The 20,315-nt window shown below is 39.2% G+C and overlaps 2 protein-coding genes across 19 annotated transcripts in view; one reads left to right on the forward strand and one right to left on the reverse strand.

Annotated features, from left to right (window-relative positions):
• LOC103792246 (uncharacterized) overlaps positions 1-20,315 on the forward strand; it is a 230,313-nt gene that overhangs the window by 172,474 nt on the left and 37,524 nt on the right. The window contains exons 4-7 of one of the 5 annotated variants that reach the window (XR_013533679.1): positions 705-858; positions 5,782-5,839; positions 6,255-6,300; positions 15,001-16,713. Coding sequence is in view for 2 of the 5 variants with exons in the window: in XM_078368279.1 (XP_078224405.1) it covers positions 5,782-5,839; positions 6,255-6,300; positions 15,001-15,072 (176 nt within the window). In the remaining 3 variants the exon portion in view is untranslated. Of the gene's footprint in view, positions 1-97; positions 859-5,781; positions 5,840-6,254; positions 6,301-6,990; positions 14,645-15,000; positions 16,714-20,315 lie in introns of those variants that run through there. The other 4 variants (XR_008481011.2, XR_013533680.1, XM_078368279.1 and 1 more) reach the window with 4 other exon arrangements.
• Positions 1-20,315, reverse strand: part of LOC144582018 (uncharacterized) — an 821,808-nt gene that overhangs the window by 131,167 nt on the left and 670,326 nt on the right. The gene's annotated exons all lie outside the window — the stretch shown is intronic.

The raw sequence follows: 20,315 nt of genomic DNA on the forward strand, positions 1-20,315 counted from the left end.
TATGTAAATTTCAAATACTGGCTAAACTATGTTGTCAGAAGTCATGAGAATGATTATTGTTTGAGGGATTGTGACTGGGCGGGGCATGAGGGGGTGCTTCTTGGGTGCTAGTTAATGTTCCATTTCTTAGTCTGATGAATAAAGGGATGTGTTTATTTTGTTCAAAATCATCAAATTAAGCAGGTAAGATTTTTGCTTTTCTACATGCATATTATACTTCATTAAGAGCTTTCTCAAAAACAGTCCAGATCACCTATTCCTTCTGCTTCTACTGATCACGTTAAGTCATTTAATGCAATTACGGTTCTCTAAAATTGCTATGTAATATCGGCGCAGTGTGTACAACTTCGTCTAAAATAATCAGGAAAATCCAACTCTAAAGATTTAATGTTGTTGTCTTTTAAAAATCAGCACACATACAATCCAGTTGTCAAGGACCCAGCTTGTCTACTAGAGATAGGAGATTCAGACCAAGAAGAGAATTTTAATATGGTCATGCATTATCTATAACTTGTAGGATGAATAAAGATAAGAATTGGAGTGGACTTAACTGAAAATAGCCTTGCGATAAAAACAAGTCACTTTATTTCAATGACACTCACTCCCACTGTGATTTTTATCTTGTGCTTATTTAGTTCCTAGGCCCAAACCAAGCCTTCTTGTTTCTTTTTTTCTTTTCTTTTCTTCTTTTTTTTATTCTTCAGCTCTGCAAAGTCAGTGTACCCTATGGAAATGGAATTGCCCTTTTGCACAGTGTCACTGAAGACGGAGTAGAGAAGGAAAGCAAGTGTGAAACAAAAGTATTTGTGAAGTCCGAACTACTTGTTCTGAACTTGAATTTCAAAAACATTGTTTGAGGTGACTCTGATGTTATTTTGATTTCCTGTATAAGAAACAGCCATTGCTTAGCTCAGGCTGGCAAGCTAGTCACATAAATTAAAGCAGAATCTCATGAGGGCTGATGAGAGAGAAAGAGAAAAGATAGGTAGCTTCGTACAGGGAAGTGGGAGTATATGTTTTAAGTAAAACTTTGAGGGGACATTGCCAGATTAAAATTCTTGTTAATTTTCTAAATGACACACCCTCCTCAGTAAATTTAGATACTACGCCAACTTCAGTTCATTCAGATACGTAACCTACAATAGTAACTTAGCTGCTCCTCTATTCCATTCTAGCTTCTCTTGTTTCTCTGACTTTATATTTGGTGATCAAAATAAAAACACAGAGCCACCTTGAAGCAATTTTCCCAAAGGCATGGGAATATAAAAACTTAGGGCATTTTAAAAATGTAGGTTGAAATTTCTAGGTAAGGAAATATAAAACTGATGGGAGTGAGAGATGAGAGGGTAACAGCCATCCTTAAGCTAATCCTGAGAGATTAGGATGATGACATCTTGTAACTGGGATTCTTTGAGAAGGTGATAAAGGGTGAATAAATGGGTTGTCACTGGTCATTTAACTCTAGGATGTTTGCACCACTATAGTTTAATATGTGCCATTAGAAGACTTCAGCTACCTGAAGATGAGGGTAGATACTAACGAGGCCATGTTAAATTTACTAGGATCAGCAATTAGCTCACTATAGGTGAATCTGGAATCATACCCCTCCAGTTTAGTAAGGAATAAATTGCAGTCTTCTGACAAGGACAAAAAAACAATATTCAGTAAAAGACATTTCACAGAAGGTCTGTTAAGAAGGCAATAAAATTTAATTTCTAAGAATTTTTGTTGCTAAAATTGCATTTTTACAATGTGATAAGCAGCCTCAATAGAAACTCATATAACTAACTGAACCATCCTATACACACGGCAGTTTTCACCACCTCTTAAGAGACGACAGCTGATTATTTTGAAATGCCTGCTTCCTAGACAAAAGTCCACTGTCTCTGGATTAGCCCCATGTTTGGAATTACAGCATTTAAAAAAATCTATGCACGTTAATATCGAACAAATCCAGCATGCTAACTTGCTCCAGAGTAAATCACTGTATGGTCTAAGACTAATAAACACCCCTCTCTTCCCCCTCACCACCAGCGTTTGATCATATGCCACAGCACTAATGATGGCACGAAGAAAGAAACAGTAATCAAACTACGCCACTGCAAACGGAAAGGTTATACTGAGGCTCAAACCATATTCTATTTAGGTGGAGAAAGGGTGTGCGTCTTTCTCAATGAACTACAGGAAAGATCCTGTACTACAGTTGTGGCCAGTGCTTCCCTGTAACCAGCCCAGAGAAGCTGGAAAGTTATTAGAAGGCAGCTTTTTTCAGTGCTGGTACTTAATGATTTACGTGTGGACACGGACACTGGGAAACTTAGCCAAGATAACTGGGCATTTATCATGTCCCATTCAATAAAATAGTTAGAAAATAATGCACTCTGTGACATCTTGTATCTGCCATGTAAAATTTTAATCATATATATGACCTTGTATTTATGAATCTATATTTGCTAATAATGGCTGCTACTGAAAAATCGGAGAGCTCAGAAGTAACTTCTATCTATATGTTTTGTAAATAAGGTGACGCTGATTCTAGATCTTACCAAGGTATTAGACAAAACAAGTTATTCCATTGAGTAAAAAATGAAGAGCTTTTGACCCCAGGCTTCTAATACTACACTTGCCTCAGTACACATGGAAGGCAAGTCATTTATACACGAATACTCATATTTGCATTTTATAATCGGCATTGTAGTAAATAGTTTCTAAGCAAAATGAAATTCAGTTTAATTATTAGGAATCCATGTACCCAAAAGGCAAAGCTACAAGGGTGTAACTAGTTTATCAGAATAGGAAAGCAAAGGGTTATATGAATTGAGAAAGCCAAAGAATTCATAGAAAGTTATAATTCATGTCGCATGTTATATATAGACTAGAAGCTGAAACCCAAAGACGTTCAATTACTTGTCCAAGTTCATACAACTAGATGGGGATGAAACCAGGGCGAAAAGAGAGAGCTCTTGTGATCCAATTCTTACACCACAATACTGTGCTTCCTTTTGAAGATTAGATTTTCCTATCTGTAGCTGAACCATCCTATACACACAGCAGTTTTCTCCACCTCTTAATGTAATTTTCTTCTAAGTGATTGTAAGGTAAATATGTTTATTTTCAAAAGTAGCCATATTGCCTAAGGAGGTCACCAGCAGCTTTTAATGCAGTCTTTCTTCATTGTCAGTTGTTCTGGGCTCCAGCTGAAAGCAACAGTCTCTAGATTCCTTTGCAACCCAAACTCAGAATGTGTTAAAATCCCTGGAGTCCACTTTGCCATGAGGCCCTAAAGAATTCAGGCAGTCACTAACAAGAGTCCAGAAATGAATTCAGTGGCTAAAATATGGTACATGGAGTCCCCACATAATGTGAGGTTATGGGTTCTCTGCCAATGTTTGGCTCTGTAAGCCTTAGCGTGAGGAAAACCGGGGCTTGGAGGACATCTGAAGACCTCTTGACTTAAAAAAATTTTTTTCCCTCTTGAATTTTAAATAGAGCTGAGCTGTGAGAATCCTTTTAAAGTTTTTGACAATTTCCTAAAATAGAGTATGCACATTGCCATTGCTAGGTGGTATGAGTAGAGCTGATTTCACCCAAGTCTTACATTTAAAACCAGAAAGCTAAAAGAGACCATTATTCTTTTTTCAATTAAAAATACCATTTGACAGACACTTTACTCACAACAGCCTGGTAACCAGCTATCCAAATGGCATGTAGTCATGCATTTTCTTTCCCTCTAAGAACTAGCTATGTCTCATGATTTTCACATACACAGAAGGGGAAATGCTCAAAGATGATGCTTAGCTCAAATGAGTACTCTTAGTGACTGCGTGGAAGGGAGGATCATTAAGCAAACTGAAACGAGAAGAGAAGCAGGTCAGTGTGGGAGAGGAGTCGATAGGCACAGCTGGTACATCATGTACCTATCCATCCAGTTAATACTTAAAAAATAAACTCTATTTTCTTGCAAGAAACTCACTGTGTTACATCAGAAATAGATCAAAAAGGAAACAAAGAAACAGATAATTATTTACAGGTACATAGCCTGGTGGATTTTTCCAGCAGATAGGTTGAAAGTACTAGCTTGGGGATGAAATAAAAATGTACAGATGTTTGTATGGGAGAGGGTAAACAAGGAACATAGTGATTCTTATAAACGGCACCAGAATTCTTTTTAAGGTGGGACTTACGTTTGTTGGGAAATATAAGTTAATTGCCTGGGGGGAAAATTGAGATCCTTGTTATTGGTTGGCTCCGAGGTCTCCAAGAATAGAGCTAAGTTGTTGTGTTAGATAAGAGTGGTATGTGAGTTTGATTTGGTGGGAAGGAGGGGAGTGCAGGATGGGGCAGATTAGAAGATTCTGGAACACTTCTAAAAGTGGGATCTGCAGAATTCTAGGGGTTCCTGATACTTTTAGAGAACGTGAGAAGTCTAAACTATTTATAAGAGAATACTTAAATGTGACCTGTTTTTACTTATGACACTGGCATTTGTACTATTGGTACAAATGCAATGGTTGGTAAAACTGCTAGTGCCTGTGTGAATGAAGGCAGTGGAACTAAACAGTATTTTTTAAAGCCAATTTCATTTAAAAAAAAAAACAAAACATCTTTTGGACTTGTGCAGTGGCTCATGCCTATAATTCCAGCACTTTGGGAGGCTGAAGTGGGAGAATCACTTGAGCCCAGTAGTTTGAGACCAGTCTGGGCAACATAGTGAGATCCTGTCTCTACAAAAAACTTCTAAAACTTAGCAGCACATGGTGGTGCATGCCTAAAGTCCCAGCTACTCAAGAGGCTGAGGTGGGAGGATTGTGTGAGCGGTAGAAGGAGCAGTGAGCCATGAGTGTGCCACTGCACTCCAGCCTGGGCAACAGAGTAAGGTCTGTCTAAAAAGCAAGACTTTCATAAGACAGTAAATGTTATTAATTTTTTCAAATCTTAATTCTTGAGTTTATATCTCCCAAATATATTTCTGGGTATGGTCAGAGTTTCTTCATAAACTTCAGCAAAAATTATGACAACAGAATACAGAAATAGATATGAGAATCAGCCATCTTCTATTACGCCAAACATCCAAAAGGGCTGCAAAAATCAACACTTCATGTTCTCACTCATAAGTGGGAGCTGAACAATGAGAATGCTTGGACACAGGGAGGGGAACATCACACACTGGGGCCTGTCGGGAGGTGGGGTCTAGGGGAGCGATAGCATTAGAATAAATACCTAATGTAGATGACAGGTTGATGGGTCCAGCATATCACCATGGCACAAGTATACCTATGTAACAAACCTGCACGTTCTGCACATGTACCCCAGAACTTAAAGTGTAATAATAATAAAAACTTACACATGTAACCAAATACCACCTGTACCCTAAGAACCCATGGAAAAATTTAAAAAATTAAAAATATTAAAAAAAGGTTTGCAAAAATAAAAACAATGCCACAGTTCATACGTTGTAGAGGAGAGCACGATGCCACCCAATAGAGTAGCTGCAGCCACAAGTGAGCGTTAACATTTAAATTAACTAAAATCACAGTAAATATGTAGTTCTCAGTCATAGCAGCTCACTGCAAGGGCTCAGTGGTCCCATGAGCACAGAACGCATTTCCATTTTCACAGAGTTCTACGGGCAGCATCGTTGCAGAGTAGATATATAAAGGTAACGTTTTATTCTGTGCTTCCAGACAAAAATGAAGTTTTTAAGAAAAAAGTAAATGCTTTCATCGCAATGTGTAAAAATAACCATTTTTCACTAAAACTGGTCTCTGTTCTCCTCTTCAGCTTCACTTCTTTTGGGCACTTGGAATCGCTGGACATTTCAGATCGAGGATCAGAAGAAGTAAGCATGTTTATTTACTCCACAGCCCAGGTGTCAACCTCAGGCGGTTCCCAAGCAATAAGCTCAATTTCAGTCAAAAGTCCCCGAATTCAAGTGGCCCTGTTGTCAGTGGAGCTCTTCTGTTGTCAGAAGGGAGAGAGAGTAGGCAAAAAGATGCTTCTTTCCAGCATGAATTCAAGTTACCCCTGCAAGCTGACCCTTCTTAATGGCACATTTGCCCCCAAACACATAGTTCCCTCTTCTCTGTCCAAGTTTACAATGCTTATGACACACATTCCCGATACTATGGCTCTACCCCAGAGATTTAAGATTGCTAGAAGCTGGGACAAGAGAATGCCCGTTAACCGATGCCAATGCTTTTCTTTCCCGATATTTTCCCTTCCTGTGATAACAACCATCATCATTCTTTTTTTAGGAGACAGAAACCCATGCACAGAAACTCGTGTGCTGTTATCCGCAAGGTAACGATATTTGAGTGTTTACTTTCACGCTGGTGTTAATTAGTCCGCAGCATATTTAAGTCTGGGAACGAGGCAAGTCAGCTACATCTCTGAAGGGCATCTTTTACACAGCTACATTATGTTCTGACAAAATCCAAGCAGCATGGCCAAAACACCAATGGTGCCCGGCAAACACAGTTTTGGCAGAGTGCGGAGGGATTTTTCTCTCCTGGCAACCAGGCAAATCCAGGTTTACAAATGTGCCACTCTTGGTTAATTAGTGGCAGTGCTGGCCTTTAATTTAATTAAAAGCAACGTGAGAAAAAAATAAGGAAAAAAAGAAAAGTGGGTAAACAAGCGCACCAGTCTCACTGCTGGAGAAAGGAAGTCACACAAGCATGAAGGATCCAGGCCTGCAAAGAGCTTGATGGATGTGGTTGCCTCTGAAACACAAGAACATCTGGCTATACCGCACAGCTGTGTATAGGGGGGGACAAAGAAGGGTCCAAACTCATGGACACATTTCTGTCACAGTCATCGGCAAACAGATGGTACTGGTTCCAAAAAAAAGTTCCACAGATACGCTGAGAGGTTTTGAAAACTCATGTGCCCATAAATTCATTCCTTTTACCCCTTTATTTCTGGCTCAGTAACTTGTCATTAGCTCCTTCCCTATCACTGCCCTTCCCTCCTTCACTGTCTTTTGAGCAGAGACATTTCCGAAGGCAGAGGCAGTGGTCGCCTGAAGAGGTTCTGTGCTGCGCTGTATTCTCAACGAAATCTGGTGGATGTAACGAGGCAGAACCATGTATCACAATCACGGCTTCAGCCAAGGCTGGAATACTGGCGGAAGAACCCGAATGCTCCAGATAAACGAAAGGCTAACAGATAGTAATGGCCGGCATTTATTGAACACTGAGAATCAGACATTGCATGTACTATCTCATGTAATCTCCATTAGTTTTATGTGGTGGCTACTATTATAATTTAAATTATAAAGATGAAGTTCAGATACACTGGATACCTGCAGTTATCTAAGCAGCAAGCTTAAAATTCATACTCCAGTCCCTACTGACAAAATAATAGGTTCCTAATTACTTCTCTGCCCTGCTTATGAATATTTTGGGAGAAATCATGCACTTTTCATTTGAGGTAAAAAGGAAAAGTAGTGACTACATTACTGGATTACTTCTGCCATACAGTTTTTGAGACCCAGACTTGTGGTCCAAACTTATACTGAAAATTACACCTGGCAAAAGAAGAGTTTGCATTTTCTGATTTTCTGACTTGTGAAGCAGTGCAAAAATCCACAAAATAATTTGGTTCCATTTTTCATTGTTCGTGTCTACACTGACTCACTGAAGTGGTGGAAGGTAGAGAATCAAGATTCATCTTTCAGTACACAAAATGGAACTCAAAGAAAAGTATTTTTTCAAGGCTCACATTGTTACACATGTAATAATACACGTGAGATAACAAAATGCTCTAGGAATTCATATGGTATGAGCTCAGAACACTGGTTATACAGTTTTAGTATGTGTATAATTTGTTACTTCTATCTCTGTCTTCAGACTGGGCCCAGGAGTGATTGCTCATTACTGTATAGCTCGTAGTGAGCTCAATGTTGTAATAAACCCACATGGATGAAAGATTATTACTGGCATCCCTTATTGCACTCATACCAGGGAAATGACATCTGCAGGGAAGTCCTGGCACTGGGAAAAGGGCACTCCTTTGGAACACGAGAAGTGCATTCAAAAGCAGCTCAAAGTTAACTCCAGTCTGCGTCAGGGTTCTAGATGGGGTATGACAATACCAACGATAATAATTGATGATGTTTATTGGGTGCTTGTGTATGTTCCCGGCAACATGTCAACCCTTTATGGACATGACTTCATCACAATAACTCTATTCAACAAGTTCTGTAATTTTTCTTTGTCATCTGAGAAAACTGAGGCCCACAGAGGTTAAAAAGCTGCCCAAGAACAAACACTGCCAAAAACTAAGTCAGAAAATGATAGATTCTGGATTCAAATTCTAATCCATCTGGTGCCAGAGCCCCTAAATTTAACTCTCATTTTCTGCTGAGTATATGAGAGATCTACAAGCAGAGCAAACATACCATTTCACATCTGCTCAGGGACATATTTGAAAGTGGAAGGAGGCGCTATTGATAATTACAGCAGGACGGCACCAAGTAGGATGTAAAACAGTTCTACCTAAGGAGAGAACGGACATGAGGCATGCACCTGCCTGAGAGAGGAAATGACAAGTCTGGACATGCTTGGACATTTACATATGTCAGCTGCTCTCAGATATTAATAGAAAAGTTTTCAAAAAAGAGACCACCATCAACAGATAGACAGTTTCTCTTATCTGTTTGAGATGAGTACGTGCTTAAAAAGTTAGCATCGTTTGCCTTCGCCTAGTACTTTTTAATACCTTTCCCTTAGTTTCATTTTATTCTGTCACAAGTATTTTTAAACAGCAAGGACATTTGCTTTTAAGTATTTCTTGCCTTTCTAGTTTAGGTTGGCATTAAAGTGGGCTGTTTTCTATAAACAGCAAGGCAGAACTGCAAAATCCTTGCACCCAAATGACCATTTTCAAATGGTTTAGTTTTTCAAGTCTTGGCTGTAGTGAAAATATAGTCACAGCACTTGGTTTAAACTCTTATTAGTGATTTAGTATACAGGGAACTGACTTTGGGAGAAATATTAAATAAAGGATTATAAATTCTATCTGTTCTCCTCACATGTTGCCTTCCCCAAGGCAATATACATATAACAGTAGCATTTTTTTTAAGCAAGTCTCTATTATCATGAAACTCCTATCACATATGACACTGTGGGCCACTTTGCTCTTTTCCTGAAACTTTGCTCTGATGATTTTCTGGCACTTTCCTCCTTCCCCCTCTTTCCTACACCTCCTCTGTCATTTCTGCATTCTTTCTCAGCCCCTCTGAATGTTGCCACTGTCCCTGGGTCTCACTACTGGCTTCCTGTTTCTGTTTTTCTCAATGTAATTTGTCATTTGACAATCTCATTGGTTTCATGGATTCAATAAATACTTTCAAGACTCCCAAATCTGTATTTCCAGCTCTAGCATTCTCTCTCAAACCCTAACACTCTGTCTAAAATTCTCTATCGGGATTTCAGGATATTTTCTTCTGACATCTCAAATTCAATGCATGCATCCAAAGCAGGTCTTACATCTCTCTTCTCTCAGCAGTCCCCACCAGTGTCCCGACTATTCCAGGCATGCCTCTTCCTTTGAGTTTCCTCTTTGCAAATGAAACAGCTTACCTAGGTTCACAATCTTTGCATCGCTTTTCTTTTCCTCATCCAAAATAATCCAAAATAAAATTAGTTGACACATTCTCTCAGGCCTACCATTCCAGTATCTCTCAAGTATAATATATCACTTTCTCTAGGTTTTCCTAAAGATGTTCAGCACATTACTGTCTCTCACCTGAAATATGCTAACTGTTCTCTCCTCTTCTTAATTCCTCTTTTACATTAATCTGTGTAGCAGCAAGATTAAACTGCTTTAAAAAACCAGTTTGGAGTATGCCATTCTTTTCTTCAAATTTCTATGCACATAAAACATCCAATTCTGTTCAAATTTCTCAACCTGGCAACTAAGATTCAGTATTGATTTTACCCCACCTCATGATTCAGATCTTAGTTGGCATGACATTTCTTCTAGGAGCCCCTCGTTGAGCTCACGGGTTGTGTAGCCCTGATCTGACTCTCCCAGAACCTTTCCCTCCATTATAAACTGTGTCGTGCTTTCTTGCAAATACTCATTCCCTTATTTATCTTCCCTCAGTCTTGCAAGAGTCTAGAAGGGGAGAGAGAACAGAATGCTTAATCATAGTTATATCCCCAGTCCTTGCCTATGGGAAGAATTCAATAAACATTTGTCAAATTAACAAATAAATGAATCTACTCACAGTAAACATAAATAAACCTATTCACTCTAAAGCTCTGTGGCTCTGGATGAAGTGACCATTCTCCCCAGTTTAGCCATTTATCTGTCTCAGCGTGATCCATAGCTGGTCCTACTCAGCAGTCTCCACACGGCTAAACTCAACCTACTATGACAGAAGTTTAAGTGAAAATGCCCCTCTACCATGAAGTTGTCCTTGAGTCTCAGGGCCATGAGTGACCTGTTCCACTTCTGAACTCTTACAGTATTTTCTGTGTACCTCTTTTATGGTATTGAGTACGTTCCGTAGCATGCACATTGTAATCCCCCAATAGTTCTGTAAGCTCTCTAAGACAGAATCTTTGTTTCATTCATTTTTAATCACCCTAAGTACCCAGTATAATGCTAAAAGAAGACTAAAAGATCAATATTTATTGATCTAAGGAATCAATAAATGGTTTCAATTAGCTAATGAATTTCTCATATCCATAAATAAGACACTCTTTTACTTCAAACCATCAAATTTGTGTTTTTCAGAACTGTTTTGTACATTGTTGTTGAAACACCTCCCCAATTAGAAAAACAGTGATGCCCCCTCCCTCAGTGATTTTAAGATTTGCACTTAGCTCTACAGTAAAGACCTTGTGCACACAGTTGATTTCTGTGTGTATGTGTGTGTGTGTGTGTGTGCGTGCGCATGTGTATGCATGCTGTGTGCTTGCAACTGTGTATACATTTTCAAAATATAAACTACAAGCAAAAAGTGCAATGATCACAGATGTACAATTTGGTAAATTTTCCTGTAGTGAGTATATCCATGTAACCAGCACTCAAATAAAGAAACAGAAAAATGCCAGCACACAGAAACTCCCTCACACTCCCTTGCAGTCATTAACTTTCCAAAGACAACCATCATCTTGACTTCTAATCATATAGATTATGTTTTCCTGTTTTTGAGCTGTATGCAGATGAAATACTAAAATACGTACACTTTTATGCACAGTTTGACATTTCAGTTATAAGATTCATCCATATTGTTGTATGCAGCTGTAGGTTGTTCATGCTCATTGATGTACAGAATTTCGTTGTATCAATATTCCATAGCTCATCTGTCCATTCTACAGTAGATTAACATTTTGGTTGTCTCCATTTGGGGGCTATACGGGTAATGCTGCTATGAACATTTATGTTCTTTTCGTCAACACATTTGTGTGTTTCAATAGATCATATATATAAGTGGAAAAATTGAGTCAAAGCATGTATAGATTAGGCTTTAGAAGATACTTCTAGGGACCGAGTGCAGTGGCTCACGCCTGTAATCTCAGCACTTTGGGAGGCTGACATGGGTGGATCAAGAGATCAGGAGTTCCAGACCAGCCTGGCCAAGATGGTGAAACCCCATCTCTACTAAAAGTACAAAAATGAGCCAGACGCGGTGCAGGCACCTGTAATCCCAGCTACTCGGGAGGCCGAAGGAGGAGAATTTCTTGAACCTGGGGGCGGAGGTTGCAGTTAGCAGAGATCATGCCACTGCACTCCAGCCTGGGTGACAGAGTGAGACTTTTTCTAAAAAAAAAAAAAAAAAAAAAAAAGAATATGCAACTAAACAGTTTTCCAAAATCATTGTTTTGATTTATATTTATTTATATTCAACTCAGTGTGTGAGAATTCCAGTTGTACTTAGCTTCATCAATGCATGACAAGGGCAATCATTATTAATTTCATTATTCTAGTGGTATGGCATGATATCACATTGTGGTTTTAATGAGCTTTTCTCTGAGAAATGAAATTGAACATCTTTCATTATTGGTTATTTGCATATCTTCTGTGGCATTCAAGTTTCTTTGCCCACAATTATTTTTTTAATCATTTTCTTTTGGCTTTGTCAGAGTCCATTTATATATATTTTGATATTAACTTCTTAGATACAAGTATTGCAAATATCTTCTCCCAGTTTGTGGCTTGCTGTGCACTCTCTTAAAGGAGTGGACTTGTTTTTCTGCTTGACTGATATTCAACTTCAAGGACCCTACCATGTAAGTGTGATTCCAAAGAAACATTCTTGAGCTTGACAGATCTTACTTTAAGCCAAAGCTGCCTCTCCTGGCTGCCTAAGTTAGATGATAAGGAATATGTGTCAGCCTCCATGGCAGCTGGCAGGTGTCCTAAAATTGCTTGTTCTTTAATCCCTGTGGGAGCCAATTTTTCTGGGTTACAGAGAATCACATAACACATAGAGCATGAAGTAAACTGAAGGGGCACCCAGTATAGTACATCTAAACTGTGTTCCTCTGCGTTCTAGGGTCTCTTACATGTGAAGTCCAGGACTGAGAATGGAGAATGGGCTATGGGGCTTTATACCTTTTTCAATTTATACAGCTACACATTTGTCTGATTCATTTAAGAGGGTTGCATAAGATGTCATTTGACAAAAATGGAATCCGTGTTTGAAAACCTAGATCTTATTCAACTATCTAACAAAGTATTTGTTGAACAGTAGATTTCCATGTTTAGTTGCTTGGTTAAACTCAGTTGCATTTAATTGATGAGAAAACTGAGCTCTGGAGAAGTTAAACAACATAGTAACTTCATAGAGTCTATCTGGCATCTCCCATTCACTACTTCAGTTCACCCACTGCTTTGGCCACTTCCATGCTCTCCTGACTTCCACGCTGGCTTCGTCTAGATTTGCACAGACACAACAGCCAAAGCCCTACATCGGGCCCATACTACACACCTCATGCTTCCTGTTCAGGGACTTCTCTGGTGCCTTGTATGGAATACCTCATGGAAATGAAACGAGAGTTCCCTGATTCTTCTTGCAGGACATGTGACAGGGGTGTCATCTGCTTGGTCACCCTGCAGTTGCTACCCCCAGGGGGAGCATACAGACGGGAAGGTGCAGAGGCCAGCATGAGTGCTTTGGCACTCTGGCCCCCATGGTAGCATCTAGGGGTGGGTGTCTGCAACTCCTGAAGCCCAAGTGGGCATGTGTGACCAAGGTCTGAAATTTGCCATCTGCAGATGGTATGTGTGTTAATCAACTCAGTGGACACTCTGCCTTATCACAAGGGCAGGGGGACATGTGACAGCCTTCTGTATCCCGAATCCTTGCCCAGTGTACCAGAAGAATTGGATCACACACTGGAAGGATGTGTGCAAAGTTTTTCTGAGTGGCGAAGGTGGCTCTCAGTAACATGGATAGGAAACCAAAATGCTGGGATGGAGTGGGAAGTTAGGCTTCCCCTGGAGTCAGGCCACCCAGTGGCCAGACCATTCTCTCACATCCCCCAGCTGAACTCCTCGCTCCCTCCATCCATCCCTCCTCTTTCTGTGCCATGTTGTTTTGCTGTCTGGTCTGCTGGTCCTGACATTTAGCCACTTGTGTGTGTGCCTGCTAAGGTCTTGGGTTTATATGAGGGCAGGATGAGGGGTGGGGTGGGCCAAAAGTCAACTTTTTGAATGCAAAAACAGAAAAGCCTGTCCTCATTTAGGTCCACGAGTCTTCAGGCTTGAGAGTGAGGCTTTTGCCGGGGAACCGCTCACTCCTACCCAGTACTTTCCTGTTTCCTGTCTGTATCAGAAACACATCTAGTACTCACCTATGTGTAAGCTGGAAGTGTAAGGGAGTTAATAATACAGGTATCAGGTGTCAGCAGATAAATGCTTCACTCTTTTTTATTTGGGTGGACAGTACGAGACCTATTTCATAAAGCTCCTGAAGAGGTCTAGTGCGATGCGATTCTAATTATCCTCTCTAAATGCTAACTCAATAATGCTTTCTTGTATTGGCTTTTTTCTTTCTTCTTTCATTATCTCTCTTCTATATACTTGCTCCTTGCCCTCGCACTCTCCAGTAAACGACCTCAACTGACTCACAAAAGACAAGGTCTCAGTCTGCTTTCAGAGACCCAGACTAAGACACATACCATTTAAGTTAGGAGAAGACCCAAATCTTGGACTTTAGCTCTATAGATTTCAAATGCACTTTCTGCTCCTCTGACCCAAAGGTGTGAGCTCTGTGAAAAATCATAATGTCCTTATTTTATTATCTCTCTAAGAAACATCACACCTAGAAGTTGAGTTAAACAAACAAAAACCAGTTTTACTGGTTACTACTCACTTTTTCTCCCATGAAAGAATGAAATAACCAGTGTCCGGAAAACGTAGAAACATATATAATATCCACGTGTATGTATATATAACATTCATCAAACACTTTTCAGTAGAGATTACGCTATGGAAAAAGAATATATTACAGCACAAAGTGCAGATTTGGACTACTACCATATTAAGTCAATGGTTAGCTATAAACCTTAAATATTCAGTCAATGGTTAACTATGATAATTAGTGCTGAACTTACTTATTAACACAGAGAAAAAAGGAACACTGAACTGAGAAGATATGAAGAACTCTTTAGTGGACGTCCAAATACCACACAGGTAATCAAGAATAGACATCAATGAGAATGAACCTGACTGAAAGCCCAATCTGCCACATCACGTGACCAAACCATCATTATCTCAAAGAAGTCTCTAGAAACACTTTCTGTCCCTAATTTGTGCCAGACACGGTCTTAGTGCTTCCCTTATATGCCATTACCCCCACATGCATCTTTCACAATATGAGTAATAGCATAATTACAGTAATAGTAGCTCTCTAGCTCTCTTTTATTACATATATATATATATATATATATACCATGCACCATTTTAAACACTGAAAACCATATGTTATTTAATATTCATGCAACCTTATGAGGTAAGCACCCTTTTTCTTCCGCTTTTCAGATGACAAAATTATGGCTTACAAGACTTGCTGTGACTTGCCTGGGGAGGGAGAACAGCGGACAATGGACCCAGGTCTGTAACTCCAAACCTTGAGTTCTTAAATTCAGATTATTTATGGAACTTCGGTGACTTTCACATCTGCCATAGACAACCAGGCATTAGTCATCCCTGTCTCAGATCTTCAATTCTACCATATTTCAGTCACACTCTTTACTGCAAACCGTGCCCCTCATCTGCCTGATGACCTAATTGTGGGTCAATTTTGCTATCTATTGCCCTACATTTCTGAGAAATTTCAAGTATTCTCTGAGCCACCCTGTTCTTTGAGATATCACTCTCGTCATTAGTATTTGGTGAGAACCTACTCATTAACATGGGAAAATGGATTTTTATTCATCCTGCACAGATGGGCTTCGAAACGCAGGCCTTTATTCAAGATTTTTTCATTCTAGAGTCGTCTAAGATTTACACGTGCAAATCCTTTACCATTTGTTTGCGCTTAGGTCTCTGAGAAGCTGCTTCCATTTTTAAGATTGCTATTGTGATGTGTCATAAATAATCTCACAAACAAAAGTTTCCTTATTTCCCAAGTAGCCATTCTCCATCATTTTATTGAGATTATATGCCACAGTTTTAAAAACACTCTATTTTAGGAGTCACTTCCAAGTCCCAAAGTCTCCTCTTGCTGCAAGCATATGACAGAGACACATTAAGTCACATTCTTTTATACATCGCTTTTCATAGAGCAATGAAATGCCATGTTTTTAAAAATAAACTTTCCATTTTAGAATAGTTTTATGTTTACAGAAAAATGTTAAAGAGAGTACGGAGTTCCCATATACCCAGTATCAGAAAGATTGCAGGAGTTAAAAAGCCACTTACATCACATCATGGGAAATGTACATACTATCAACATGACTTATCACTGCTGATGTTGGCCCTTTAGCTTAGACAGTGCTTCTCAGGCCTCTCCTACTAATAACATGGAATATAGTATGGTCCATTTGATACATGAATGAACCAATGTTGATACTACGATATTAACTAAAGTCCATACTTTATACAGATTTCCTTAGTTTTGTCCTTTTGCTATTCCAAAATCTCAGTATCTTATACAGGCTACTCTGGTACATTTAATTGTCATATTTTCTTTTTTTTTCTTTCTCTTTTTTTTCTTTTCTGAGACAGTCTCACTCTGCTATAAAGTATGAAGTGCAATGGTGTGATCTCAGCTCACTGTAACCTCTGCCTCCCAGGTTCCTGCGATTCTCCTGTCCCAAGTAGCTGGGACTACAGGCACCTGTCACCATCCCTGACTAATGGGTTTATTTTTATTTTTAGTAGAGATGGAGTTGCACCACATTGGCCAGACTGGTCTGGAACTCCTGACCTTAGGTGCTCTGCCCACCTCAGCCTCCCAAAGTGGTGGGATTACACGTGTGAGCCACTGTGCCTTGCCACCTATCATGTTTTCTTAGGCTCCCCTGGCTGCTACAGTTTCTAAGACTTACATTTTTTGGATGACCTTGACAGTTTGAGGAGTACCTGTGTGGGTATTTTGTTAAATGTCCCTCAATTGGGATTTGCCTGGTATTTTTCCCACAATTAGCCTAGGGTTATACATTTAGAGTGGAAGATAACAGAAGTAAAGAGTCATTTTAATCACTTCCTATCAAATGTACAGACTAGCAAAATGACTTCTCACCATTGATGACCTCTTGAACTCCTGACCTCAGGCGATCCTCTTGTCTCGGCCTCCCAAAGTGCTGGGATTGCAGGTGTGAACTACTGCGCCCTGCCAATACTGCTTCTCTTATGCTCCGGTTGTTCCAGGTTGACCATTGAGAACTCCTTCTGTTGTCTTCATGATATAACTTCGTCATTATGGGTTTTTAGTTTGTTTTTCTTTTAGTACTTCTTCGTTTCTGAGCAACAAAGTGCCATGATGCTTGAGGCTCATTTTGTGCATTTCTAGCCCTTGTGCTTCAATCAGCCATTTCTCCAGGAAATCCTGGTTACTTTTTTAAGAGAATGGTATTAGAAACCAGGATCTTGGTGCTAAGAGTGCTTATTGCTAACTGGTTGCGTTTAGGCTGCCTCAACTGACAGAAGAAGAAAATACATGTCTGTACACTTACCCCTATATATATACACATATTTATAAATATTTCTATTTATAACCATCTGTACAAGCTAAACATGAGTTGATACTGAAGTGTCCAAATCTACCTGGTACCACATGGATCATTCTAGCTTCCTTCCCTTGCTCATCTATAGACTTCCACTCCAGCTGTGAAAACCTGGCTACCACCATCTGCCATCCATTTACTTCACTATTCAGGCCCGGTGTACATATATATCATATCATAACATACATATCATATCATATATATCATAACATATCATACATATCATAACAGTATGATAACCTATGCTCCCATGGGAAACAACTTTATCATCCAAAGTATAGAGCATCGCCATGGTTTTTAAATGTATGTATGAAAAAATAGCTCTAAGGGGCTCTCTCCATTTTCTCAACCTTGATTTCTAAATTTTGTTCACTTTACAAGGGAAACAAAAACTACAGACCAGAAAAACAAAACAAAACAGAAATTATCTAGAAAAAGACTTAGGAAAAAGTAAAACTGAAGCCCACAAATATAAATAGAGTTGGTACCTCAGGGCCATGAGGAGTGAGTGCAATGTCAGATACGACGTTAAAAACCCCAGCACAGAGAGCTGTCTTTTAGTACAGCACAAAGCTGTCTTTGATTGACAGGCTATCTGAAAGCTGGTGGCAGGCAACAACAGCCCTTTACTTTCTTTCTTCAGTGTCCCGACGAGAAACAACTCCAGGCTCACCCTTATCATTACTAGGTGAATGTAGAGGACAAAACTAGAGACTCTATCTTCAAAAAGAAAACAAAAAAGCTTTACTTTTTAAAGCTATTTTGGGTTCACAGCAAAAACTGTATGTAGACAGACAGAGTACACAAAGAGATCCCCCAGACTCCCTGCCCTCACAAGTACAGCCTCTCCCACTATCCACATCTTGGATCACAGTGACACATTTGTTGTAATCTATAAAGCTACATTGACACACTGCTGTCACCCCAAATCCGCAGTTTACATTAGGGTTCACTCTTGGTGTTGTACATTCTAGGGATTTTACAAATGTATAATGGCTTGTACTCATTCAATATCACACAAAGTAGTTTTATTGGCCTAAAAATCCTCTGTGTCCTGCTTGTGCCTCCCTTTCTCCTGCTTAATCTCTGGCAACCACTCACCTTGTTACTACCTTCAGTTTTATGTTTCCCAGAATGTCATGTGATTGGAATCATATATAGCATTTGGCTTTTTCAGATTGGCTTCTTTCTCTTAGTAATGTACATTTACATTTCTTCCATGTATTTTTATAGCTTGATAGCTCATTTCCTTTTGCAATAAATAATATTCCATCATCTGATGTCCCATGGTTTATTTATCCATTTACCTACTGAAGACCATCTTCCTTCCAAGTTTTGACAATTATGAGTAAAACTGCGTTTTTGAGTAGACCTAACTGTTCAGTTCATTTGGGTAAATACCAAGGAGCACAACTGCTGAGTTATATTCAGTTTGTTTCACTTTCTAAGAAATTGCCAAACTGTCTTCCAAAGTGGCTGTACTTTTTGTATTCCCACGTGTAATGAACAAGAGTTCCTGTTGCTTCACCTCTATGGTAAGTGCTGTCAGTGTTTTGGATTTTAGTTGTTCTTCTGTGTGTGTGGTGGTAATTCATTGTTTTAATTTGCATGATGTTGTTTTAATGCCACGATGTTGAACATCTTTTCATACACTTATCTGCCATCTGTGTATCTTTTTTGGTAAAGTGTCTGTTTATATCTCTGTCCTTTTGTCTTTGGGTTGTTTGCTTCTTGTTGTTGAGATTTAAGAGTTCTTTGTACATTTCGGATAAGCCTTTTGTCAGATATGTCTTTTGAAAACATTTTTCCCATTCCAAGCTTATCTTTTCATTCTCTTAACAGTGTCTTTTGCAGAACAGAATTTTTTTATTTCAATGAAGTCTAACTTTTGTTGTTTCTTTCATGGATTATTTATTTGATATCTAAAATATAATTTCTAAACCAAGGTCATCTTGGTTTTCTCCTATGTTATCTTCTAGGAGTTTTGTTGTTTTGCATTTTACATCAGGTTGTGGTCCATTCTCAGGTAATAGCTGTGAAGGTGTACGGCCCGTAACTACATTCTCTCTTTACCCTGTGGTTATCTCAGTGTTCCCATTGTTCCAGTACCATTTGTTGAGAAGATGAGCTTTTCTCCATTGTATTGCCTTTGTTAATTTGTCAAAGATCACTTGACTATATTTATGTGGATTTATTTTGCAGCTTTCTATTCTGTCCCATTGGCCCATTAGTTTATTCTTTTGCCAGTGCCAAAATGCCTTGATTACTGTAGCTTTGTCTTGAAGTTGGGTAGTGCCAGTCCCCCAACTTTGTTTTCCTTCCATATAGGCTCTGCTTTAGACCGATTCCTTGTGAATGTAGTGCAAAGGCACTTAACCATATTTTCTTTTTTGTTTCATAGCTTTTCACTTTTCCTACAGTATTTGCCTTGGGAATAGCTGACAGAATGGTATCACACTTTTTTTTTTTTCTCTCTGACCTTAAGAAAATTTGATATTAGAGCTACTTCTCTCTTAATTCTCTTGATAGGAAGAAGGTGGCCTTTCTAACAAGGTGAGTAAGACAGAGACAGACAGAGAGAGAGACTGACTTCCTGGATGCTTCCGTACTGATCCCAGACACTTTCTGGAAGATACCTGGCATGAGCTCCACTGAACGTAGGTCTTTCTTAGGCCAGACCCTTTCCTACGACCACCAAGAATGAGGTAAATAGTTTTAAACACTGACTGGTGAAAGTGCTCTATGCAACATAAAGCTCAAAAGGAAGAAAATACTGCAATGAAAACAATCCACAAAATCTGAAGGATATTATTCTAATGTTGGTCACACAGGAAAAAGTGAAAATGTTGTTTTTAAAAAATTATAATGTATATGTTCTAATTAGAAAAAAATTCCTTCACATAGCTAGTAGTATTCAAAACAGGCCCTTTTTTTTTTTTCATTTTAAGTTCTGGGATACATGTGCAGAACGTGAAGGTTTGTTACACAGGCATACATGTGCCGCAGTGGTTTGCTATACCCACCAACCTGTCCTCTAGGTTTTAAGCCCTGCATACATTAGGTATGTATCCTAAAGCTCTCCCTCCACTTGCCCTCGACCCCCAACAGGCCCTGGTGTGTGATGTT

Source organism: Callithrix jacchus, chromosome 4, assembly GCF_049354715.1.
Source record: "Callithrix jacchus isolate 240 chromosome 4, calJac240_pri, whole genome shotgun sequence".
In the NCBI taxonomy this organism is placed as follows: domain Eukaryota; kingdom Metazoa; phylum Chordata; class Mammalia; order Primates; family Cebidae; genus Callithrix; species Callithrix jacchus.